Source organism: Cyprinus carpio, chromosome A19 (genome assembly GCF_018340385.1).
Source record: "Cyprinus carpio isolate SPL01 chromosome A19, ASM1834038v1, whole genome shotgun sequence".
NCBI classification, from domain to species: Eukaryota; Metazoa; Chordata; class Actinopteri; order Cypriniformes; family Cyprinidae; genus Cyprinus; species Cyprinus carpio.
This window is the reverse complement of record NC_056590.1, coordinates 12,382,809-12,407,441: the sequence shown is the minus strand read 5'-3', so window position 1 is coordinate 12,407,441 and position 24,633 is coordinate 12,382,809. Positions and strand designations below refer to the sequence as shown.

The 24,633-nt window shown below is 34.4% G+C and overlaps 1 protein-coding gene across 2 annotated transcripts; it reads right to left on the bottom strand.

The window, feature by feature from the left end:
• Positions 1-672: 672 nt before the first annotated feature.
• LOC109113117 (copine-4) lies at positions 673-22,203 on the bottom strand. 2 transcript variants are annotated; one of them, XM_042776535.1, is made up of 17 exons: positions 21,991-22,203; positions 19,398-19,580; positions 16,854-17,033; positions 15,152-15,223; positions 14,986-15,060; positions 14,426-14,509; positions 14,252-14,341; positions 10,034-10,132; positions 7,966-8,007; positions 7,564-7,650; positions 7,197-7,256; positions 6,439-6,572; positions 6,030-6,084; positions 5,080-5,131; positions 4,405-4,538; positions 3,078-3,314; positions 673-1,287 (listed from the first exon to the last, which is right to left on the bottom strand). In XM_042776535.1, exons 2-17 carry the CDS (start codon positions 19,566-19,568, stop codon positions 1,156-1,158), a joined length of 1,704 nt encoding a protein of 567 aa, XP_042632469.1. In that variant the 5' UTR covers positions 19,569-19,580; positions 21,991-22,203; the 3' UTR covers positions 673-1,155. The 2 variants fall into 2 exon arrangements, with proteins under 2 accessions (XP_042632469.1, XP_042632470.1); XM_042776536.1 differs by lacking the exon at positions 7,966-8,007.
• Positions 22,204-24,633: the final 2,430 nt, after the last annotated feature.

Genomic DNA, 24,633 nt, shown 5'->3' with positions numbered 1-24,633 from the left:
AAGAAAGAAGGAAAGAAAGACATGGATAAAAGAAAAAGAGAAATGTGTCAAATACAGCACCAGAAATACACAATTACTATTTCCAAACATCTGAAATAACTTTATAATGTTAGATTACATTAAGAAATTCTGCAAAACAAATGTCAAGAAACCTGTAGAAAAAATCAAAAACAAAGAATGCCTAAATACTGGAAGTATCCATTCCACATGCTTTCAAATAAATACTGTATGTATTTGTTTATAGAGCTATATACAATACACTTAATTGTATGTAACAATTGTAAGTTATAAAGCCCTCACATTAAAAATAAATTTTAAAATAAATACACTACTGTTCAAAAGTTTGGGGTGGGTAAGTAAGCAAGCCTTGGTGAGCATAGGAGACTTCTTAAAAAACATTAAAATCTTACCGACCACAAACTTTTTGCAGGTAAATTGAATAAAGCAATAAAATTGTTGCACTCTGGATTATAAAAGACTAACAGTGTTTACTAACTGAGCATTGGTCATGCACTGGCCAATAACTGATAATCACTTGCCTCCTAAACTATTACGCATTGTAATATTATGCTATATTGGACTATACAGCCCTTGTATAGCAGGTCCACCAAAAATAACAGTAATAAGGTAACAAAAGCCAACACTAATGAACAAAAAAGGAAGACAGTCAGGTTGAATGTTTCATTCTTTCGGCTTTCCTTTTAATTACACAGAGTAGGTGACAGCAGATTGGTTTGGTTGCAATGATATTAATCTTTCCCGTTGTTATGTTAAAGGTGGATTCAGTGATTTCAACAACATTAAATCATTTTATACATAATAATACTTTTTAGAAATGTTTAAAATCATCTCACATGAGAGCAGGTCTCCATGTAGAGATCATATGACTGAATACAACTCTTCCAAGACAACTGCCATATTAGTGAGGGAACCCAAAACAAAAAAATGACTGAGTGCACCTTTAATATAGCTAACAACTTCATAAAAGGTAAATATGGAAAGCTAAGGACATTTTTGCCCAATGCTATTGGAAACCTGTGTGGAAAAAAATACAACAACAACAAGGATGCTTGTTGATTCTTATTCTGATGCAGCAAGCTCTGAAATGATCAATGAAGATATCTTGAAGTTGAGACGGATATGGCTGTGCGTAGCTCAGGGACTGAACGCTCTGGAAGACTCAAAGTCCGACAGGCATTTGGGCTTGATGCCTTTTCCATTGTAGTAATCCACCACTTGATTGGGAACCTCAGCCAGCACACTTTTAGCCAGCGCTGCAGGAGAGGCCTGTGTGGAAGAAAAGACGGAGAGAAGGATGAGAGAATGGAATACAGATGAAATCTCACACTCTCTTGTGCTTGAGTAGGTGATACAGGAAAGGAGTCACTCCTATTTCACTCCACCCGCAAAACAGTCCAGAGAAAACCCAGCAGGACAGAGCTAAAAATAACGCACACACACACATGCTCAGTTTCTCGCCAAAGTATTCGTATCAGACAGCCAACTTCACACCTTCAGATTTGCACAATATTTATGAATTGTGTGATATTGCAGAAGTTGACCTGAGGTAGCAGGTTTCCTTACAGACGTATTCCAGACTGTGAAGAAAAAAGCAAAACAAAACCTTTCTCTGGAGTTTACTACACAAGAAGCCTTAGACAAAAGGTTCAATAAATCAAATGTAATACCTGAAGATTTAAAAAGCACAACTACATCACCAGTTACAAAACAACTGAAATAAAAAAATCACCACAAAAGAATCTGAAAAGAGGTTTTGCCAAGAAGAAATAATAAATAATAAAATAAAAATAAATAAAACAACAAATAATGCTAATGCTAATAATAATAATTTTTATATACATTTAAAAAACAAATTAACTATTCTGTAGACCACATTTCTTTCCCCTTAGTTTGAAAACCTCTGCCCTAAGCTACCATTCAGTGTCTACTGAAAAGAGTTACTCCTTTAAAAGGAATCCCTGCAGCAGCTTAACCCAAATCTATATTAATCCTAGAAAAGTGTGATGTTGTTGATTAGAAACAAATATTTCCTGCAAACCACCCCCCCCCAAAAAAAAAATATATATACTGTTGTTAAGTTTTGTGAAAATATTTTTTTTATTTTATATAAAATTTTGTACTAGTAGCTTAGCTACAATCTAATGTTACTGTATTGAAATTATGAATCATGTCTCTCCCATGTGTTGCTGCCAATGCATTCCATTTTTTTCTCACAGCTGTCACTTTTATTTTGACAATAAATGAATTATAAATTACTAAACACTACAAGTAATAAATATTAAATAAAATTAATATTTATGAAAATTATTGAATTAGAAGTAATAATAAAAAATACACCAGGCTTTGTTTTATGAGATTAAAAAAACCAAAGACAATTTTGTCTCATTATAACTAACACAGGATTTATAGAATAAAACATTTACAAAATGGAATAAAAACCTGAACTTTGCATGAACTCAACTTCAGAGGCAGGAATATCCCTGGGTTAAAGCAGGACAGAATACGCCTAACGTCTCTTTAAATAGTCGCTTTCATAATGAAGACTGTTCTACACGAACAATTTCACACTACTTAATTAAACTAAACACAGGCCTGTAAAATCTAAGAGCTTTGATGTTTTCCTTCCCTCTGTTCCAGTGCAGAGATTCTTGTTATAGAAGCTTAGAGAGACCTGAGTAAGGAGAGAGATGAAAAGATCCCTGGATGCCTTTAGATGTACGGCATCCCCTTGTAGTTTGGTTTCCTGACTATGCCCTGACCGGAGGTACCATACAGCTTCTCAAATCACCAAACCTGGGATGACGCATTCCTCTTCATTAGAAACATCTGTTCATTAAGCTTTGACTTGTTAGTAATCCCTTAAAACTGTCAGCTTTTGCTTTCTATGTTTATGGTTTCACCAGATCCCAACAGATTTCTTTTAAAATGAATTCAAATGTGTATAAAAAGAGAAGTTTAGGAATATTTATTCATTATTTATTCCAACAATGTGAGTGAGAGCAAATAATGACAAAATGTATTTTTGGGTGAACTAAGATATTTCTGTTTTTACTCACATGTTTGAAGTTGTGGAAGGGCACAAATTGCACGATGTCCCTCAGGACGGGTTCTCCTTTAGGAGAGCGGAGGATTCCATCATCACCGTCCAGCATCTGCATGTCGCTGAAATCTGCGTTGCCTATGCCGACAATGATGACGGACATGGGCAGGTGGGATGCGTGAACGATGGCCTCTCGTGTATCTGCCATATCTGTGATCACTCCATCCGTCAGGATTAGCAGTATAAAGTATTCCTAACGAATGAGGAGAAAATAAAATGTGAGAGAACATTTAAAAATTAAGACTCGCACTATTATGATCCCCAGGTGTGTGTCATTGTCTTGCACTCAGAGCCGCATTATAATCAACAAACTGTTTCTTGTTTTATTTTCAGCATAATCCACACTAAATTTGCCAGTGGGGTAAGAAAATAAAGTAAAAAACGTAATATTTTGAAATATTATTACAATTTAAAAAAACATTTTCTAATTCAATACATATTTTAAAATGTAATTTATGTCTGTTATGGCAGAATTAATAAAATACTGAATAAATAATAATGTCTTTTATTATTATCAATGTTGAAAACAGTTTTTGATGCTTAATGTTTTTGTGGAAACCATGATATATTTTTTTAGGATTCTTTAATGAGTAGAAAGTTCATTGAACAGCATTTAATTGAAACAGAATTATTTTAGACTTATTTTGAAATAAGTCTTTACTGTCACTTTTCAACAATTTAGTACATCAATGTTGAATAAAATATTAATTTATTTTTATTTTATCATACTCTATCAAACTTTTGATAGTTTTCATAAAAAATATACAAATATTTTCAACATTGCTAAAAATAAGAAATGCTTCTTGAGCATCCAAAGCATATTAGACAATAAAGACTAGAGCAATGGCTGCTGATAATTCAGCTTTTGCATTTAAAAAAAAAAGGCTTTTTTCATAAAAAAAAAAAAAAACCTTAATAGTAATTTGTTATATTTGACAATCTGCATTTTTTATTTAACAAATTAGTACGTAACTAAGTAAATAAACTATTTTCTGAGAACGAGCCTTATTTAATCCAGTTTGGCTTCTCGAGTAAATTTATATGTTTAAAAGGATGTTTTAATATTGTGAGAAAATTACACAAAAAAATCCTGATTTAGTAATAATTTAGCTGTGCTCTTCCACTGCATGCTTTCTTTTTTTATGCATCAGCAACTTGGGTTGTTTTTATGAAAAAAAGGGAGCAGCAGTAAAGCAGATTGAGTCAATATGGTGCTGTGCAGAAATTGAGCTCTTCAGTCTAATTAAAGGCGCTCTCTCTCTCTCTCTCTCTCTTCGACTAACCATGGCCTCTTTGGTATGCATCTCCTCAGAGGCAGAGTCGGCAACTTTCTGGATGATGGGAGCAATATTAGTGGGACCGTACAACTGGATTTTCGGGAGGCAGTTCTGATAAGCCTCAACAACACCTTGTATACCTGCAACACACATAGCCCATCAGGTCAATACACTGACTTGTTTTAGAAACATATTGAATTAAGTTCATTTTAAACCTCACTAAATTTTGCAAAATTATTTTTAAGCATAAAACAAAAGGTTGTACTGAAAAAAACGTACTGTAAAATATATTCTCTAAAAACTATTTTCTGCACTTATCTGTTCTGTAATGTGACACTGAATGGATATATATATATATATATATATATATATATATATATATATATATATATATATATATATATATATATTACATTTACTGACCTGAAAACATGACCTTTGACCCGGAGGTTGGATGGGTGCTTGTTTGTTAATGATTTTGCTCATTTAAAGCAGAGCACAGCCTCATTTAAATGCATTTAAATGCATGAGCATCAGTTAAAAAGTTCATAGTTTATGCTTCTGAGTGTGTGTGGGAGACGTCTGACTCATACAGTAGGAATGCACTGGATTTTATCAAACTTTCTTTTAGAAAAACAAAAATGCTTGTAAAGGCATTAAGTTTACACTTTGATGACTCACCAGCACATTCTGGGTTGTCCTCATCAAAATTCACAGCAAAATCATGCGAAACCTGAATTGAGGAGGGAAAGAAAGACATAGATAAGTGACAAAAACTGGAGATCAGTGGCAGTGATAGCAGAGTGAGTCTATGCTTTTAGAAACAAATTGCTTTTTCAAATGGTATGGAGAAAAAGACTCAGTTGATTTAAACTTTGAACTTTGGTGATATTAAATTATGATATTAAAGTTCATATAATGTACTGGAAGAACTAAAACATTTAGTTTATTTATTTTATTCATAAACTCTTATGGTTCAATTATATTCAGAGTTATTGCAGCCAATGGAAGGGATAAAACCATGCATAAAACATGGAGTTTCCCTGTGGATTGGACTGTGGTCAACTAAAATGCATTCTTAAAAGTCACATCCAACCACACTGCAGCCATGACCTCTGATTGAAACATGGTAACCAATCAGATGACCTGATTTTGAGCGATTGGCATAGATTAGCAGGAATCATGAGGTGATTATAGTAAAAGGGCATCGGCAGTTCATGAATTATTCAGAAATCTCCTGTCAGGTAATGGTGAGGGATTCAGAGCACTCTGGTTTCCGTGGTGATTACTTGTACTGTATGGAAAACTTCTTGTAGTCTTAAAATCAAGTTACATATTCAGTTTGTTAAATCTTAGATGAGGAAATCAAGCATTCTTTAAAAAAAGAGCATTATAGGGGATTGCTTAAATATTTGATCTTAAATGGAAATTTAATTTCAACTTTTAAGTATGCAATGAATCTAACAGTCAAACAAAAACTAGAATCACAGTAAGTGTGTTATCATTTAAAAAGCAAAAATTACTTTTTTTAAATGAAAACTTTTCTACTGCAAAATTACAAAATTATTGTTTGCCCTTAAGGTATAACTAAAAAAAGCTGTTTTTTTAACATACAAAAATAATGAACTTACTTTGAAGTCTGGTGGGATTTGGGCTCCAAAGCCAAAAGCAGGAAACATTTTGTCGCTGGAAACAGATCAGAAGCAGGGAGGATTAATGAGCGCTCATTGAGCCCCAGAGATGAGCAATAAGGTGAGCAGGGATGTAACATTGTGAGGGGTCAGATATAATTGAGCTTAAGTGATTTCTGGGCATGAGAGTGATTGAAGTGTAGAAAGACAATCTTTGACATGACAGCTCTGCATCCTACAGGATCAGTTTGGTTAATGGCCTGTACTGAGAAAATAACTAGTGTAAACAGTTTGTGATGGAGTAGTCCATTAAATTTCATTTGGCAAAATTCAAGGATTGACTGTTTGCTGGACTGATTAATTTATTGGTTGACTGACTGACTGACTGAAGGATTGATTGGTGGGTCACCTATCGTAGTCCTGGCAGATCTCCCCAACAGCGATCAGCGCTTTGAGGTACTCATTGGGCTGGTAAGGGTGGATGTAGTGGAGGGAGCAGCTGTTTCGAGGGTCACCATTTGAGGCAGTGAAATCAATAGCCACCTGCAGAACAACATTTGTTAAAGCGATAGTTCACCTAAAAATTTTAATTTGGCATTATTTACTTAACCTCAACTTTCAAGCCTCAAAAAGGATGTAAAAAATACCATAAAAGTATTAGATGTATATACAACTTGTATAAAGTTATCCGATAGCTTAATTTAAGACTTAAATTTAAGTAGTTATTCTCATAAACATATGAACCACTGAGATCAAATTAGTGATTGGAATTTTAATGATTCTGATTCATTCAGGATGGTTTTGTGATTCATAAGTCGGACATTGCTACTAACTTGAAAGCTTCAGTCTCCATTCACTGTAACTGCATGGAAATAGAGCGAGCAGTGCAATTCTTCAAATGCAAGAAATAAAGTCATAGGATTTGGAATAAAATAAAAATTAGTAAATATTTATGGAATTTTTATTTAGAGAACACATGATGTGTAAACACAAAAAAGACATGCAGCTGGAAGCTAAACCACCAGACAACACAACTTACAAAATCCAGCGTAAATTGACTCTGGAATCAGTGGAGTTTAGTTTAGCTTAAAGATTAAGATGACATTAAGATAGAAGACGGAAGATAGTCGGGGAAATGTCTTCCAAATGCCTTCCAAAACTACTTACTGTGAATTGAATCTGACATCCTCCCATAATGTAATCCAGGAAAGAGTGCATCTTTATGATCTGAAACAGAGATAAAACATACCTGTTCACCTACAGTAGCTACTGTGAATATCACTGCACAGCACCCACAGTAGTCAACTATTACACTTAGTTTACATGTCAGAAAGTGACCAACCCATTTAATAGAACAGATATCATACTATACATATGTGTCTGTGTGTGTGTGTGTATGTGTATGCGCGCATTTAAAGAAATTGGTCTAGTACGTTTTTTTTTTTTTTTTTAACCCAAAATGACTTAGTGCTGTGATTACAGGGGCAGACATAATGGTGGTATACATCAGACATAAAGTGAAGGAATTCCCCACCTTGCACATGGTAAGAATTACCATTCCAGAATTTCTGTAATTCTTCTTCTTCACTTGGTACTTAGGGTTAATACACTCCCACTGGATCTGTTAAACATGTACAACAGTAAGACAACAATTCAGCACTATGCCATTCATTCAGCTCTGTATTGAATTCCATTGAGCCACAAGATGAATTGCTTGGGCTCGCAGGTACTGTATTTCATCTGAGGTGGGCTTGTGATATATCTGTATGAGAGGAAGATGCCCACAGGCTGAGAGGCACAATGATAGACGGATGTCTAAAATACTCAGCATAGCATAGTGGCTGCAGTTGAGTCTTTCAGAAAATGTGAGAGTGATTGGCTGTAAGCTAGCAGTGCAGGCAAGACTTTCACAAGCATGTCAGTGTTGATAAGTCACCTTTTGGCCAAGATCAGTTTGTAGTTTCTCTTGTGATGATGCCTGTCAGAACAAAAAAGATATGTCTATCCAAGCCAAACAATCCTTTATTCATTTTACATTTATGGTGTGAATACTTTGTATTAGCAAAAATACAAAGATCTGCCTGAAATCTGTGATTTATTTTTAAAATGATGAAAGCACAATTATCTCAGCCTGTTCTAAAGATCTCAAATCAGGTCTTGAAGAGCATACGAGAAGTTTTCTTCCACCACTAGAGACTGAAAGCATTTGAGTATCCTGCTGAAAATGAAGCACTTGTTTGTGAACCACAGGGGAATTCCACTGATTAACAAATGCAATGAGAAGCTTATGTTGAAGTCTGCCGACTTTGCTCCTCTGAGAATTCAAGGGGATGATGGTGAATATGAAGGTAATGGAATTAAAAGCAACACAATGACTACTAATCTGCACAACCGGCAATAGATTTCAAATGAGAGAAGCGACGAAACAGAGTGAACTCATTCAGATGCTATAGATTGATACATAAGAGTGTATTCGGCACGATAACATTGGGTGTGTGTGTGTGTGTGTGTGTGTGTGTGTGTGTGTGTGTGTGTGTGTGTGTGTGTGTGTGTGTGTGTGTGTGTATACTCTATATGGCTTAAGTATGTGGACACCTAATCATCCCCCATAGGGATGCAGAGATTTGCTTCTACTGAGACAAAATGTAACTGAATTGTTTAAAATAAATGATTTACCAACTGTGTAGTTTATGAAGCTAAATATATCTGTATAAATCTGCTATATATAATGCTTGACTCTGCTCGTCTTACTGGTTATGAGAGTCAACATTGATAGTTTCTTCAACACCAAATCAGCATATTAAAATAATTTCTGAAAGAAGAGTTTACTTAACAGGAGACATCATGGTTGGCGAGTCAGTCACTCAGTTCATCACTACAGTGCTCTAAACTGTCAAAACATGCCACTGCAGTCATTCATCTGACACAGCACAAATACACAACACTCTTTTTCACATGTGCTCTCTTGTTGCAAAAATACGTTCAAAAGAAAAACAGTGAGAGATGCAAACAGACAGAAAGATGACATGATGAATTCAGTTACGAACAGGCAGGAAGAGTAGAGATGAAAACTGAGAAAGTGAGACATATAAAGATAAAAAAGTAAGTGTTAGGCTTATTTCACACCGCCTGCAAGAGAAAACGCAGCATAACTGTAAAGAGCAGGCTCACGTTGAGCTTTCACACTGACTGAGTTTCCGCTGCATAAACAGACCTGAGGCTCTCGACAGAAGATAAAGAGATTCATGGAACCTACGTGAGGAACTGGAATGTAGAAAATATAATTGTACTTAGATATTTACGCACTGATGCAATGCACTCTCTGATGAAGGGAAAAAAAGATTTTTAAGTATGCTAATTAAAAAAAAAACATTAATACATTTTTATTTTCTCAACCAAATGTGAGTGTTGCTTGCCTGTGTAAAGCTTGATGCCGTGACACTAGGATGTTCTGGGTGGTTGCCAGGGTGTTGCTATGTGGGTAGTCTGTTTCTATGTTGTTGTTATTCCATTGCTATGGTATTCTGGGTGGGTCAGCAGTGTGCTGCTTTGTGTAAGTCTCTATCACAGAATTATTAGAACAGAATTATCTAAAAATGCTTAAAGACCCATCAGGTTGGATAGGAACTATTTGTGAACGGCAAAATGTTTACAAAGACTCCAAGTGCTTAGAAATGAGACTCAAATAGTTACATTTTGGCCTCATCAGACTACAGAATCTTCTTTGAATTTCCACAACCGTTCAAAAGCCCATGGGCGAGCTCCAATCGAGATGTGATATTTTGTTATTAATGTGATAGTTTTTTATTAATGAAGGCTTTCTTCTTTGCACGTATCCATAAACTGGAGTTATGAAGTTTGCTACTGCTCTTACTCAGTTCCATGTGCTTCAGGGTATATTCAGTACTTGCAAAAATGCAAAAATGTACTTTGTGTTGATGAGAGCTGGAAATCTACATTTTGGAAGTAGGGTCTGTTTTCTGACTGTGTGTGTATGTTTATACCTGCTTCCCATCCATCGCCGCCTTCATCTCCTTGAAGGTGGTTTGAAATTCTCCTATAAAGTCGTGCTTGCCATTTGAATCCCAGTCCCATACTGTACACTACAACAAGAAAATAGTGTAGTAAAAAAAAAAGCTAATTACACAGAATTTACAATATGCATAAAATATTTATAATACAGTTAAATAAATTGAAACATAACTGCTATTTGATTTATTCCACATTTTTAATATGCTGAGCCACATGCTTAATGCAGTAAATAAATCTGTGAATAATTTTAGCTTTGTGCATGAGCGTGTGAGACTTCAGTCCCTAAGAACCGTGATAAATATTCTGTGCTAAATAGTTTTCTCTAGCAGTATTTATGCTCACATTATCTTACACACACACACACACACACACACACACACACACACACACACACACACACACACACACACACATACAGAAACATAGAGTACAAACAAAAACTCATGCTATAATGATACACCTGCAAAAATTAAACTGCAAAATTGCATTAAAAAATTAAGATTTGTTTGTGGGAAATTTTTTATTATGTTTTCCTGTTTTAAAATTTAGTGAGACTATTTTGCCAATAGGAAAATAAAAATAACATTTGTATTACTTTAAACTTAAGTCTTATTATTCTTTTTTATGTTTCTCTATTCAAGAAGATATTTTGAAGAATGTTGGTAAAAACATCATGGAGTAAATGAGGACAGAATTTTCATTTTTGGATGAACTATTCCTTTAACCTCCACAACTCATACGCAAACACTGGTTTTAATCTTAGAGTTGCTTCAAGGAGCCATAACAGCAGTGTCTCAGAAATGATAGATTGTACGTAAAAATGCACACAAAGTAAACAGTGTGTCCAAACACCAAGAGCTGAAATAATTAATAACTTCCACAAGTACAGGCAAAATTAAAACAGCATCAGCTTTTCTTGCTACATTGAGACTGAAATGTCACAGTTCATTTAGAAGAGCTTTTATCTAGTTGGTGCTGAATCTGGAACAAGCTGAGGAGTCTAAAGTTTCAAGAGGTAATAAAGGATTGTGAAAGCAATGTCAATGCAGTGATACAAATGTAGAGAGAAACTGCAGCAGGTCATCTTGTTATCGTAACACTTCTTCAGTTTTAATACCTTGTGTCATGTTGTTGATTTAAAGATTTAATACTCTCGTTGGTACGCTGGAGTGTGTGTGTATATGTGCCATTGTGAATGTGGGTGTGTGGCAGGAAGACAGCACACTGTAGCATTGCTGTTAATGAATCATTGATGCTGAGACATAAGCGGGTGGTAATCAAAATTTGAAGGCCATTTAAAATATTAATTCAGAGATGCTGTGGTTGACTTTTCAGCTGAAGAAGTGAGAACCAACAATAACTCAACATGCACAACTCACACCTGCTCCTCTACTCTGCATAAAGTTGGGAAACATCCCCAAAAGATGGATGAAGAGATGTGAGTGCAAGACACACAGACACACACTAAACTGAACTAAAATAAAGGCTATTGAAATGAAACATTATTTTGTAAAATATTTGAATGTTGAATGATTTTTTAGAATATATGATTAATTGACTCTAATAACAGAGCTATGTTGTGAATATGTATCTTTAATTATATGAACAATATACATCACAATAATGGTTCCCAGTTCAGAAACACTCTAACAACGTATACAATGAGGAAATTGCATGTGGATGCACACTGCACACAAAGTTTTCCTAACTAAATTTTAAATTATTGCACAATTTGTGTTTTCTTTGAGCCAGTTACATCCAGATTTGTCAAAGATTTCATAAAGTGCTTAAATGATAAATGGGCATATCAAAATCTGCATAAACATATTGTTTACCCCGATGAGAAATAAAACATAACCCACCTACTGTAAGTTACCTCACAACTGTACTTTCCATAATTCTTTTCTTCTTGAAAAAGTTTATGACATAATTGGCATAAATGGGTTTATGCAACTGTATCATGTTTTAAAACAAATGGGGCTCAGATATGCACGAAAGAATGGAGACATTTAACCCATGAAAAAAAGCAGAGTGATTGTGAGCTCTCAAAATACATAACAAGAAGGTTTAACTGCCTTGTCTTATACAAATATAGATATATCTCACAACATGAATAAAACATAACTGCAGTGGCTCCATAACTCTGTGAATCTGAATTCAGTGTGTGTTTTCACTGCGGAGACATTGCTGTCTGTAGTGCGTTGAGTGTAAAGAAGTCATGAATATTAAACAAACCAGTTCATGTTTATTCAGGGACATGTCACCTAAAATAAATAACTGTTTTCCCATCTGTCTGACTATAAATGTCCTTGACTGTCCAACGTCACCTATAAATATTTGGATTCAAATCAACAATGTTTGAGAATTTTAGACTGAAAATGTAATTTAACCAGCTTTAAATGAACATGTTGCACAACTGCTCATTCAGCCACTTAGTATAATTGCCAAAGGCTTAATTCAAAGTGGCTTGTTTCCAAGCATTTAAAACATTAGTTAATTTGCTGTAAGTGGTGGTTATTTTCAAGTAAAGCTGAGAGCAGCAACGTAAAGTGCCAGCATGGAGCTGATCAAGGGATTCAGCTCTCTAATAAATCAAGACTAAATCTCATCTAAACTTAGCGCTCAGTGTTATGAGAACACAAAGAGAAGCATCTTTAAAGACAGATTATTACAATACAGCTCTCCTATCCCCACTTCTGCATTGGCATACCAATGAGGACCTTACACCTGCATTGCTGAAAACTGAATGTGTGTGTGTGTGTGTGTTTGACAGAGAGAGAGAGATTAAACAGAAGAGAAGGAAAGTAATACAATCTTAGGAACTTTCGTGAATAAATAAGCAAACACACACACACACATACACACACACAAACTTCATGCTATTAAAAAGTAGTTAAAGGCCAAGGGTGATACTACACACACACACACACACACACTAACACACACACACACACACACACACACACACACACTAACACACACTACAGGTAAATTATTAAATGGAATTGACCTGATTTCAATGCTGCACAGTTTTACTGAACAACTGCAATGTATCGACCCCCTTTCATAAGTAATAAAGACCTAGAGGTTGACATATTGGAGTTGTTAAAATAAATTGGATTATTAAATTTGAAGTATTAATATAAGTGTGCTTTCAGTACAGTAGCTTGTTTGTTTGCTTGCTTTTATTGCCATACCAGCATTTATTGCTATTTTCATAACAATATCAATGTATTTTAAAAGAAATAAAAAGTATTAACATAGAGGAGCAATGAAAAAAACAACATCTGACTACAAACTCACATCATTATAATAAACATTATATACGATTTCTATATTTGGTAAAAAATTATTATTCCTGGTAAAACGTTTTTGAAAACATCCATTACAGAACTTTCTGAGCAAAAATGTTCAGTAACTTTGTGTTTTAAGTTTAATAAATACTTTATGTATTATATAAATGCATATATACTCTAAATTATTGATTAATTAATTAGTTAAATAAATATATATGTAATCTCACAAGTATGCTTACAGAATATTAAAAAGGACTTGAATGCTACAGCACATACAGTATGGGAAGTCAACAGAATAGTACTTTGAGTCTAATCTAACTTTCTTATTCCAAATCTGTCCTATCTTTAATATAACAGGGCTTCTTGCTCTCCGTAGAGTCTTATTAGTGTTCTTTTTTACAACTGGACACAAAGACAGAAAGTTCTTCAACCCAGGAGGACTGTGTGGACTTGAATGGACGAAAGGGCAGTAACATCAATTTCTGTCGTTGGTTCCACCATGTCTATTCCCCTCAGAAAACTGTCAGGACCCTTCAAACAGCCGGGCTGCATTTACCCACTCAGTAATTAGCTCACTATGAAAGATGTCAGCTGCAATGGTGAGGCAGAATGGATAGGACTGCCATTACATAAATCTGCCAAGATGATTCTAATCTAATGTGACCAAATGGTCACGCTGAGACCCAGAATAAAGAGCAAAAAAAAAAAAAAAAACTACACTGACATAAAAGCCTCATAGGGAGTGTGATCACATTGCTGCAGTATACCTTTCAATGAGATGATACACTGCTTTATGTCAAAAATATCTCTCCAGTTACCATAACAGTATGCAAATGGATAGGTTTTTGGTTTATGTTAACATAATAATGGATATAGTGAAAATATCTGTCATACCTTTAACTCCCGCTCATGGTCTCCACTGCAGAGTGTATTTAAAGAAACTTTGAATGATTTCCAGACAGGACTCAGATTGTTCATAATGGTCTATAAACAGAAAAATACCAGTTGATACATGTACATTATTTTTCTTCAGGATGTATTTAATATGTGTGCATCTGTTAATCTCACCTCTGTTCTGTGCACCAGTGATGCTGTGCCATCATCATTCACTCTGAAGATTTCCAGAAATGGATCTGACTTGCTAAAAAAGTCCTAAACAGAGAAAGAATCAAACTTATTCTTGTTTTTAAAGTAAATATAACATCTACAAACATAAGTGTTCTGGAAGCTCTTTTGGGAATCCTTTTCATTTGGTGGTGCTAGCAGTGCAGAAATGACACACTTGAGCATTAATGAATTTTTGATTGATTCATTCATCAATCCCAGGCACATTTATTGCGTCCTGATTTTCTCTCATTTAGAGACTATATCTGAATGCACATAATTTCTTGTTTTTTCTTAATGGTCCACTGTGTATTTAGACTAAAAGTTGTCCTCATTTTGTAATGAAAGATTAAAAATAGCAGTATATTTTAATAAAGCAGTAGATGATGCATCGCTCCATTTGAATTTTGTCTACTCATAAACCAGAGTAGTAAAACAGTAAGGAGATCAGATAAAGACACTTGTTATTGTTTGTCTCAATATTGTTGCAAAATGCCTGTTGAGCAATTATCGAGATGTCACACCTTGTCATCCAGTTTCTTGGCACTGAAGGCGAGCTCCACGTAATCATCATTCCCAGACAGCTCTTCAGCTGTGACCTGTGGTTTCCAAGAAGTCATCGCTCAGGTTATGACAAAAGAGCATAAACTTGCAGTGTGAATTAATTGGGGGTGAGACATCTATTCTTACTGTGATAGATGATTTGCCAGCTGTGTTTCCTTGCTTCAATAAAGCTTTGGACAGTTTTCTCTGTGATACAATCTATGAAGGAAGAGGAGAGGACATGAGGCAAACAGGTACATGCACACAGACTGCAAACCAGACTTGTAAGCCCTAACAAACCTTAATATGAAGGTATTTTCACAGCAGTTTTACCTTTATGTTGAATTACGCATTGTGTTGTGTTTTAGGGTTAAAGGAAATATTCGTCAATTTAATGAATAAGTCTAAATTACCAGTACAACTTTAATTTTTCTGATTTTTTTCTTTCAGTGTATTCTGACTAAATTCATATAAAATGGTAAATTAAATAATAGTTAGAAAACTCAAGTTTTTAACATAATATTAAATATTCTTGCTTTAGTTTGAAGCTTTAGACTAAATAAATAGAATGTTTTGTGTTCATTTTTAAAAATCATATTTGTTATTGACTTTTAATTTATGAATCACAATGAAATGATTATTAACATTTCTTTTGATTTAATTAGTAATATTTAGCAATCTTTATAGTAGTCAAATTTTTAAAGTTTTAATGCCAACAAAAGATGAAACAAAGTTAAATTATAAATATTTATTTATATAAAAATTTGTATTTAAATTTTTTATTAAAATTTTTTTTTTAAAGATTTTTTTATTAAAATTTATATTTTTTATTAAATGTATTATTAAATTTTTTGTATAGAATATTTTGTATTCTTTTTTAAAAATCATATTTGGTATTGACTTGTAATTTATGGATCACAATGAAATGATTATTAACATTTCTTTTGATTTAATTAGTAATATTTAGGAATCTTTGTGGCAGTCAAAAACGTTTTCAAAAGTTTCAAAAGATGAGACAAAGTTAAATTATAAATATTTATTTATATATTTATTTATAATTTTTTTTTTTTACATATATTAAGAAATTAATACTTAATATATTCAATTAATTTGGCAGCAACAAGATATGCGTTGCAACAAGGAGGCAGACATATTGGAAATGATATTAAAACTTCATGAAGACATGTGACAACTTTACCACATCAAAATAATTTTTTTTCTATCATTTCAAGTGAATTAATAAGCTAAGCCAAAGCTAAACGCACAAGGCACACCACATTCACCAACAAGGCTATATTTACACGTACACATATTATAGATGGTAACATTAAATTGGATATTTTTATCCAATTAACCAACAAGAAGCACTTGAAACAACATTTTCAATTCACAAAAATAAGTATTTTCAAACCACATACTATACACTACTTGTCAATTGTAAGTGATGAGAGCTAACTACGACCATCATAGTTAGTTCTCACCACTTACTACTTATCTGTTTAACAGCCTGAAACAAAATAAGTGTCTGTTGTTAGCATCCAAATCCTTCAGGTCCTCACCCTTACATGAACTCTCCTTCCCTCGAGTCCTCTTTACCCTCTTATGTTCCTTTATATACCACTAGTTGTAATCTTGTTTTATCATAGACTAGATAAAAAGAGTTTGAAGTAATAGTCCCTCTGCCCAGCAGGCACCTTCCTGCTCCAGTGAGCTCTCTGCTACCCTTTTGAATCCACACAATCCCTCTCACGTACTCATCCTCTCTCTCACGCACTCATTCCATTCACTAGCTTTCATCTTCCCTACTGCGCTTCCGTTAAGTGTGCACTCTGCCATCTCTCGCATTCACCTGTCCGAGTGTGCACTCCATGGCGCCCAGGAAGTCTGCCTCTTTGAGTCCATTATGGTTGCTACTGATGTCATGAAGCTCAAAACGGAGGCGCTGCACTTCCTCAAAATAGTAGTCCACGGTGAAGACTTTGGAGAAAACAGGACTGATGCTGCTGCGAATCACTTCTGTCCGGTCCACCTGGAACCAATCAGAACACAACAACTGTCACACTCCAACTCTGCTGTTTTAATGTATTTCCCATTTCTAGGAACTAGGATCGATGACATCCTTTCCTGTCTTATTACAGGCTGATTGTTTGGATGATGACAATGATTTTCCCTAATCCAGTTCATATCCTGAATCAATTCAGTTCACATTCAGTCTTATCTCAAATCAATGTCAATGGCCCTTAGTTGAATAGAACCACAGAACAATGGGGTTATTGTGCTTAAAGTGCAAATCAAATTTGTGAAAGGTTATTAGTGGCATTACGACAATTACAAACCATTTAAAATAGTACTATACTCAATTCCAAGTATGTGTCATCAATAATTTAGCGAATCTAACAAAGCATGTCAAGAATACACAAAATGTGGGGTCAGTGAGATTTTTATATTAATACTTTTAATCAGAAAGAACATATTGTGTAAAAGTGACAGTAAAGACTTTTATATTGTTAAAAATATATTTTAAGTAAATGCTGTTCTTTTGAACTTTCTATGACAGAATTAATCAGCACAACTGTTTTCAACATTAATAAAAATAAGAATGTTTCTTAAGTACCAAATCAGCATATCATAATGATTTTTGAAGAAGCATGTAACATTGAAGACTGGAGTAATGACTGCAGAAAATTCTGAAAATGCTGAAAATATATATATATAGCTATATATATATATACATATATATATATATATATATATATATATATATATATATTATATATATAAAGCATAAGAGACCTCTTTCAAGCACATAAAAAAATCTTACTGACCCCAAAGTTATTATATTATATATTATATGTGTATGCCCCAGTAATTTACAATTCTAAAAAAAAAAAAAAAAAAAAAAAAAAAACATTTTGCATGAAGACATTAAATCTTAGGCACACATTTATATTTCATTCTTTCAGTTCTCTTTACTGTTATGCATCTGGCAATTCCTCTTTCACTACTTCCATTACATAAAGTAATATTTGTTCAATTTAATTTTAATATATATATATATATATATATATATATATATATATATATATATATATATATATATATATAGATATATATATATATATACGTATATATATATATATATATAGTATTGTTAAATTAAAATCAAATAGTTTCAGTAAAAATAATCAAATTTGATACAACAATCAAATTATATCAGTATCAATTTCAAGGGTTAGTTATGAAGAATTAACATAACATAACTTTTTTGGTTACCATTGACCAAAAAAAAAAACACACTATTTCTCGAAATAATTTCTTTTATGGTCCACAGAAAGAAGAAATTCATACAGGTTTGGAACAACATGAAGGTGATGACAGAAATTATTATAATAATTTTTTGAGTAAACTATCCCTTCAGATAATAGAACTTTTTTGTCCCATGACAGCAACAAGAATATGAAAATGACACTTTTAGTTGCTTTACAATAGTGGAGAAAAAAGTAGGGTGAATGTATATAATTATCTCGAGAATAACATCCAAATGCAAGCCATATTTTTGGTTCTTAAAACCTGCTTAGTCTTCTAAATATATAAAAATAATTACCTGTTTTAAGTGAAATATGAGCAGGACATTTTCTCCAGACTGCTGGCCTTCAACCCACTTATATGGTTTCAAACACATAACTTTTTTTTTAAACTTCAGTGCTCATAGCTGGAGTTCAAATGGCACTGCTTTATTAATTATGGATTCCTTAACTATACCAAGCAAAACCCTGTATGCCAGAAACACCTGTTTTGTACTGCAACTGAATCCTTTCACAGATACCTAGCAAAAACGAACAGGCCACTTCACATTAGTTTTTGCAGCACTGCACATCCTTGCATTTGATTTTATTAGTGAAGCACAAGACAACGTGACAATTAGAACACTTTCTGTGATCTAACGGTGCTTTTTTATATTACTTTCACATTACAGCACCACAGCTGAGACTACAGTCTCAGAACGCTAATCAGCCATAGACACATACATGAACACATTCAGGTTCATAAAGAGCCAGTTCTGGTAGCTTCTGTTCAGTCCAGATTAGTGTTTGTGAAAGGATTATTACTAAAGTACTGTATGCTCGGAAACTTACAATAACATCAGAAGTTTGCTAAAAAGTTACTACATGCGCAGCAATTTCAAAGCAAGGAAAGGGAGTTTGTGATTGGATGAAATATCTAGGGTATGACACACAAACAGCTGTTTCTTTGAAATGATTCACTGAAAACTGTTATGAAAAGTACATATACGATAGACTGTTTTTGTGCAGGTGAAAATGAGATGTTCCTTTTTCATGAAAAATATCATTCTGTTTGTGCTAGAGAAAACAAAACCTGAACACGAACCCACCTCAAACCACTGTCCGTGGGACTGCATCTTGAGGACGCCGCAGGGGTCAGGCTTGGACAGAGCATCTCTGTCAGATATTCCTTTACAGGCCACACGGAGCTCCACTTTTGTCAGACATGGGCTGTTGAAGAGGCCCAGCGTGGTGGCAGCAGACTCGTAGATGTTACTCATTTTGTGTTCAAGCTGCATAAGAAAAGATGTTTTAAAGCATGATATAGAACAGATATGAGATACATTAACATTCAAAAGCTCAAAAAGGGTCAGAAAGATATTTTTAAAGAAATTAATACTTCTATATAGCAAGGATGGATTACATTGGTCAACAGTGATTGTTGACACAAAAAAATCTATTTAAAAATGCTGTTTTGAACTATCTATTCATCAAAAAATCATTAAAAATATTGTATCATGGTTTCCACAAAAATTAGCAGGACAACAAGAAGTATTTCTTGAGTACCAAACCACTAATGCAATAGTATTCCAAAACATACTGTTTACTGCATTTTTGATCAAATAAATGCAGCATTGATGAGCATAAAAGGCTTTTTTTTAATAATGAAAATGAACCAGCTATAATTTTCCAGAAACCACCTTGACCATGTTAAGATTAAGGTGACATGCTTTTCCAACAATAACAGAGACCTAATTCAACAAAATTCTAACTTTTATCACTTTTCAAAGAAGAAATGTACTATAACAACATTCTGTAATCTTACATTGCAGCAAACATAGTTGCTAAACTTGATAACCAGTTAGCAAACAAACAAAAAAAAATCCACAAAACATGTTAAAACATCCACAATCACCAAATTACGTTAAAGATTTTTTTTAATTTTGAGTTATTTTAAATATTGTCTTTAATATATTATTATTTGAATATATTTTTTGTTAGTTTTAGATCATGGCATCACAAAAAACTCACGAATCTAATAAAACTGCCCCACTATTCGATGGTTACGTACCTCATCTGACCCTTAAAAAAGCTTTCACTGGTGCAGTCTCATGGTTGATTCAGTTATATTAAACAATACTTTTGAATTTAAAACCAGTTATGTTCAGTTGAAGTATGTTTTATAGGTTAGCTGACAAAACATTTTTACACTGTAGTCCCTAAAGGATGGCAGTCCTTGAAATAATTTGAATTAATTATGTTACACTTTTGAATAGACATGTTCAAGCATGATAAGTGTGTTGATTAATACAGAAAACGGGTGACTTGTTAAGTCAGAGACCCTGATAACGTTGCTTTATAATGAAATTGCTCTTCCATCAGGCACCATGTGGAATGAGCTCAGCGTCATCCTCGTGGGAAAGATTCCCTGGAACACAGAGCGCAGCGTTGACCCCAATACTCTGAGACCATACCACAGAGAACGTGTATCTCTGTGTGCTATTCAATTATTAATGCCCTCTGCTTCCTTTGAGTGCCACATTTTTTTTGTTATCATTATTGTTATTTTTAGATAAAAGAGGCCGACATACCGTTACTGGCGGGTGAAACCCTTCAGAGCCTTATAGCCCTGCAAGATGGACAAAACTATTGCTAGCAACCCCTTGGAGTTCTTACAGTAAGCAATCCTAAGTGTCCCACTTTGGTGCAGTATTTTAATGCACCTGGCCAGATTAATAGAGGTGACTGTATGTGAATAGCCCCCATGCAGTTGTTCAAGTACTGTTCATCTACTGTTGTGCTCCTCCCATATATTTGCATTGCGTGTATTTAAATAATCCTGGAAAGCATGAAGTTTCCTGTAATATGATGAATAATCAAGTGTTTATGTGGGACCTGCTGCTGGACAGCCTCATGTGGACCAATGGCCTAGATTTCATGCTGTTAATTTGAGGTACAAAAATACATAGAAAACAGATGCAGATCCACTAATGCATGTATATTACATCAAAACCTTTACAAACTCTCACCTCTCCACAGAAAATGTATTCTAGGTTACAACAGCTAAATGAATCCAGTGAAGCATTCGTCAATAGTCATCAAAAGTAGGAAATCAATAGCTTATCGCCAAGGGCTGACCAAAACTTGTATGACTACTTAGAAAAAGTAAACAAATTGTAAAAAATAAACAAAGCGTCTAATGTATGACAAAAAGCCTTTCGGTGCGACTTCTTTCTTGTCAGTTACACGACTCGAGTTTTTTTTTTTTTTTTTTTTTGCTTCATACAAAATATCAGTATGACTTTTAATTCAGAAATTGAAGAAAATTAAAGTTTATCACAGATAAGGTTCATTTTAGATAATTGTTTGTGCGTTTTGATTTTTTTTTTTTTAATCCTAATGACCCATAAACAACTATTCAAATTTTAAATAGTAGATTGACCCCATACGATCTTGTAGTCTGTTGTGTAGTACAGAGAATATTACAACTATGCGCACAATCAGCGGCACCACAATGCGATTCAAACTGTACAAGTCCGAAATCTCTTTCTTCTTTAGGCATAAAGTGTTAAATGTATCCATCAAAGTTCTTATTTGGCTTTGTATGCATTGAAATATGAGGTAAAATGATTATTCCATCAATGCGTAAAATATCAAATTGAGCGCGTTATGATGTTTTGCTATTAAAAGGATACAACTTACCCACTGTTTAATTATAAGAACAAATCCCAAGCGACGCCAGAAAAAGTTCCTCAGTGTTAAGATCGTTCTGAGTGCAGTTTATGCACTGGACTCATTTTCCATTCGATTCCATTTCCAAATTGTCTACGGTGATATAAGCAGCTCCATCGGGCTGAGCGGTAAAGGTGATGGATAGTCCGACCTGCAGTATCCTCTCTCAACATAAGAGCAAGGCAGGCGCGCGCACTCCACTTAACTTCACTGTTTAATCCTCTGCTGTAATAGCTGGAGAGGAAGTGTAGGATGCAAACACAGTGTAACCCTGCACTCTGGCGGTTACTTTAGTAAATTACAATTGGTGTGAGATTGGTGAGCAGTACCTTGAGAGATATGAGCAATGCTGGGAAGATTATTTACAAATTTTAGTCTGCTACTGATTCCAAATGACAAGACAAAAATCGTAGTAAGTAACGTGATCCATAACATTACACATTCTAGGTAATATAATAACTCTACTTATTTGATTACTTTTGACCTAACATGCTTATGAAGTTGATTTTAATAGTAAAATATTGTACAATATTGATATAAAAATGCAAAGAAAAAGAAAATATATTCGATTTGTTGTTGTAAACTACAAAAAGTGCATTGAACATTACATTACGTCATACTAGAAACTTCCAGGCAGGTGTGTTGAGGCAGGGCTAACCCTGACCAATATGATGCCCTAGGCTAGATTTTGAGATGGTCCTCACTGCAGAACACAAGATCCAGTGGGCGTGGTTAGATCCAGATCCAACTCCTCCCACCTTACATATACCTAAACCTACCCGTCTCCACCCCTTGGTTCCTAAACCCACCTTTTTCCACCCCTAAACCTACCAATCTCCATCCCCTAGATATGGATCCAACCACGCCCCCTGGATCTTGTGTTCTGCAGTGAGGGGCTACTGAAGATTTTAGCTGGTGTCCCTTGCATCGCAGCCAGTTCCACCACTGAGCATTTACACAGAAATTGCATAGCTTTGTGACATAAAACAAATGACATATGAAATAAATAATATGATTGCAAAATAAATAAATAAATAAATACACTACAATACTAACATTTAAATCTTCATTTCTTCATTTCAAACATTCATAAATTTAGGGATGTACTGCTCTTTATTTTTTCATGGCACAATCCAATACTGATTTTTAATGTATTTTATTTAAGCAAAAGTCAAGAAAGAAAGAAAGTATGAGTGCATGATGAATATGGCGAGTTGCTTTATTAACTTATATTTTGATCTAAATTAGACTGTATAATTTCAAAACCTGAATCAAAAACAGAGTGGTCTGACTTTAGCTTTGTGAAATTAGGCAACACAAATCATAGCAAACAGCTGATGGGCTGAATGAAAATGCAAATTCACTCTCTGTCAGCAGGAGGCACTTAAGGAACAGCAGTGTTTCCTTGTGTTATGGAAATGTTTAAATTTGCATTGATTGCATTGATTGTTCTCACTCAAATACATTTATCTTACATATATCTTTTTAAAATGTTATGTCTTTTGAATGTAATCATTATCAATAAGTATTCATGATCAAGGAATTGTGTAGTCTAGAGAGTAAATGGGTTTTCTCGTGTAAATCTTAAGGGGTCACTCAGCTAGTGTGAATTTGTCAGGTATGTGTATATGTGTCAGTCTTTACATGTTTTTATGAATGTATAATATGTATCAGATATGACATGGCGTGATGGAGGCAACTCTCCATGAAGCCTCCTGGTTGGTTGAAGGCTGAGGACCTAAGGGATTTCAGTCACCTTGAAATCCACATCTAGGGGGTGGAGATTGGTACGTTTAGGGGTGGAGATGGGTGGGTTTAGGGATCAGGGGGTGGAGACGTGTAGGTTTAGGTATATGTAAGGTGGGAGATGTTGGATCTGGATCTAACCACACCCCCTGGATCTCGTGTTCTGCAGTGAGGGACTACTGGGAGAGAAGCACTGCGTATCATGAGCTGCACTTGAACACATTACCGGAATTCATTCTGAAAATCGCACCCCTAATTAAAATAATATTAGGCCTATGTATATATATATATATATATATATATATATATATATATATATATATATATATATATATATATATATATATATATATATATATAACTTAACTCATTTGGGCGCCCCTAGCATTTGCCCTATTTCGCCTATGTGACGGACAGGGTGTAGCCTACCGATGAAACAAACCTATCAGATTGTGCTACTAAAAATATATTTGCACTGTTTTAAGGGTAAGTTTAAGGTAAGGGTAGGTGTGGATGGGTAGGTTTAGGGTAGGGGTAGGTATGGACATTAAAAAAAGCCTCAAACCACATAGCACAATCTGATATTGTTCGCTATCGATTTGTGCTAACTATCTTTTAAATGGGAGGTAGCACAAAAAATCATCAGAACACAGAGCTAAACTTTGCAGGACACCGGCCCTCTGGGACCGAGCTTGGAGGCCCCCGCATTAACTAGTGGTGTAAAGGGTTGTAATGATTCCTGGGGTCCATATAGCAATTTCAGTGGGACTGAAGAATGATCCAGTACAATTAAATGTGTGCTTTTTATATTTTGCAGTCTGGAATGGCAGTCAGTCATCATGCAAAAGTTTGCAAAAGTATAAGCTT

Coding starts and splice junctions, on each gene's coding strand:
- LOC109113117 (XM_042776535.1), bottom strand. CDS start 19,568: ATGAGTAACATCTACGAGTCTGCTGCCACCACGCTGGGCCTCTTCAAC. Junction 7,651..7,965: donor AAACTGATCTTGGCCAAAAG/GTGACTTATCAA, acceptor CATGTTTAACAG/ATCCAGTGGGAGTGTATTAA. Junction 6,573..7,196: donor GATGTCAGATTCAATTCACA/GTAAGTAGTTTT, acceptor GTTGTTCTGCAG/GTGGCTATTGATTTCACTGC.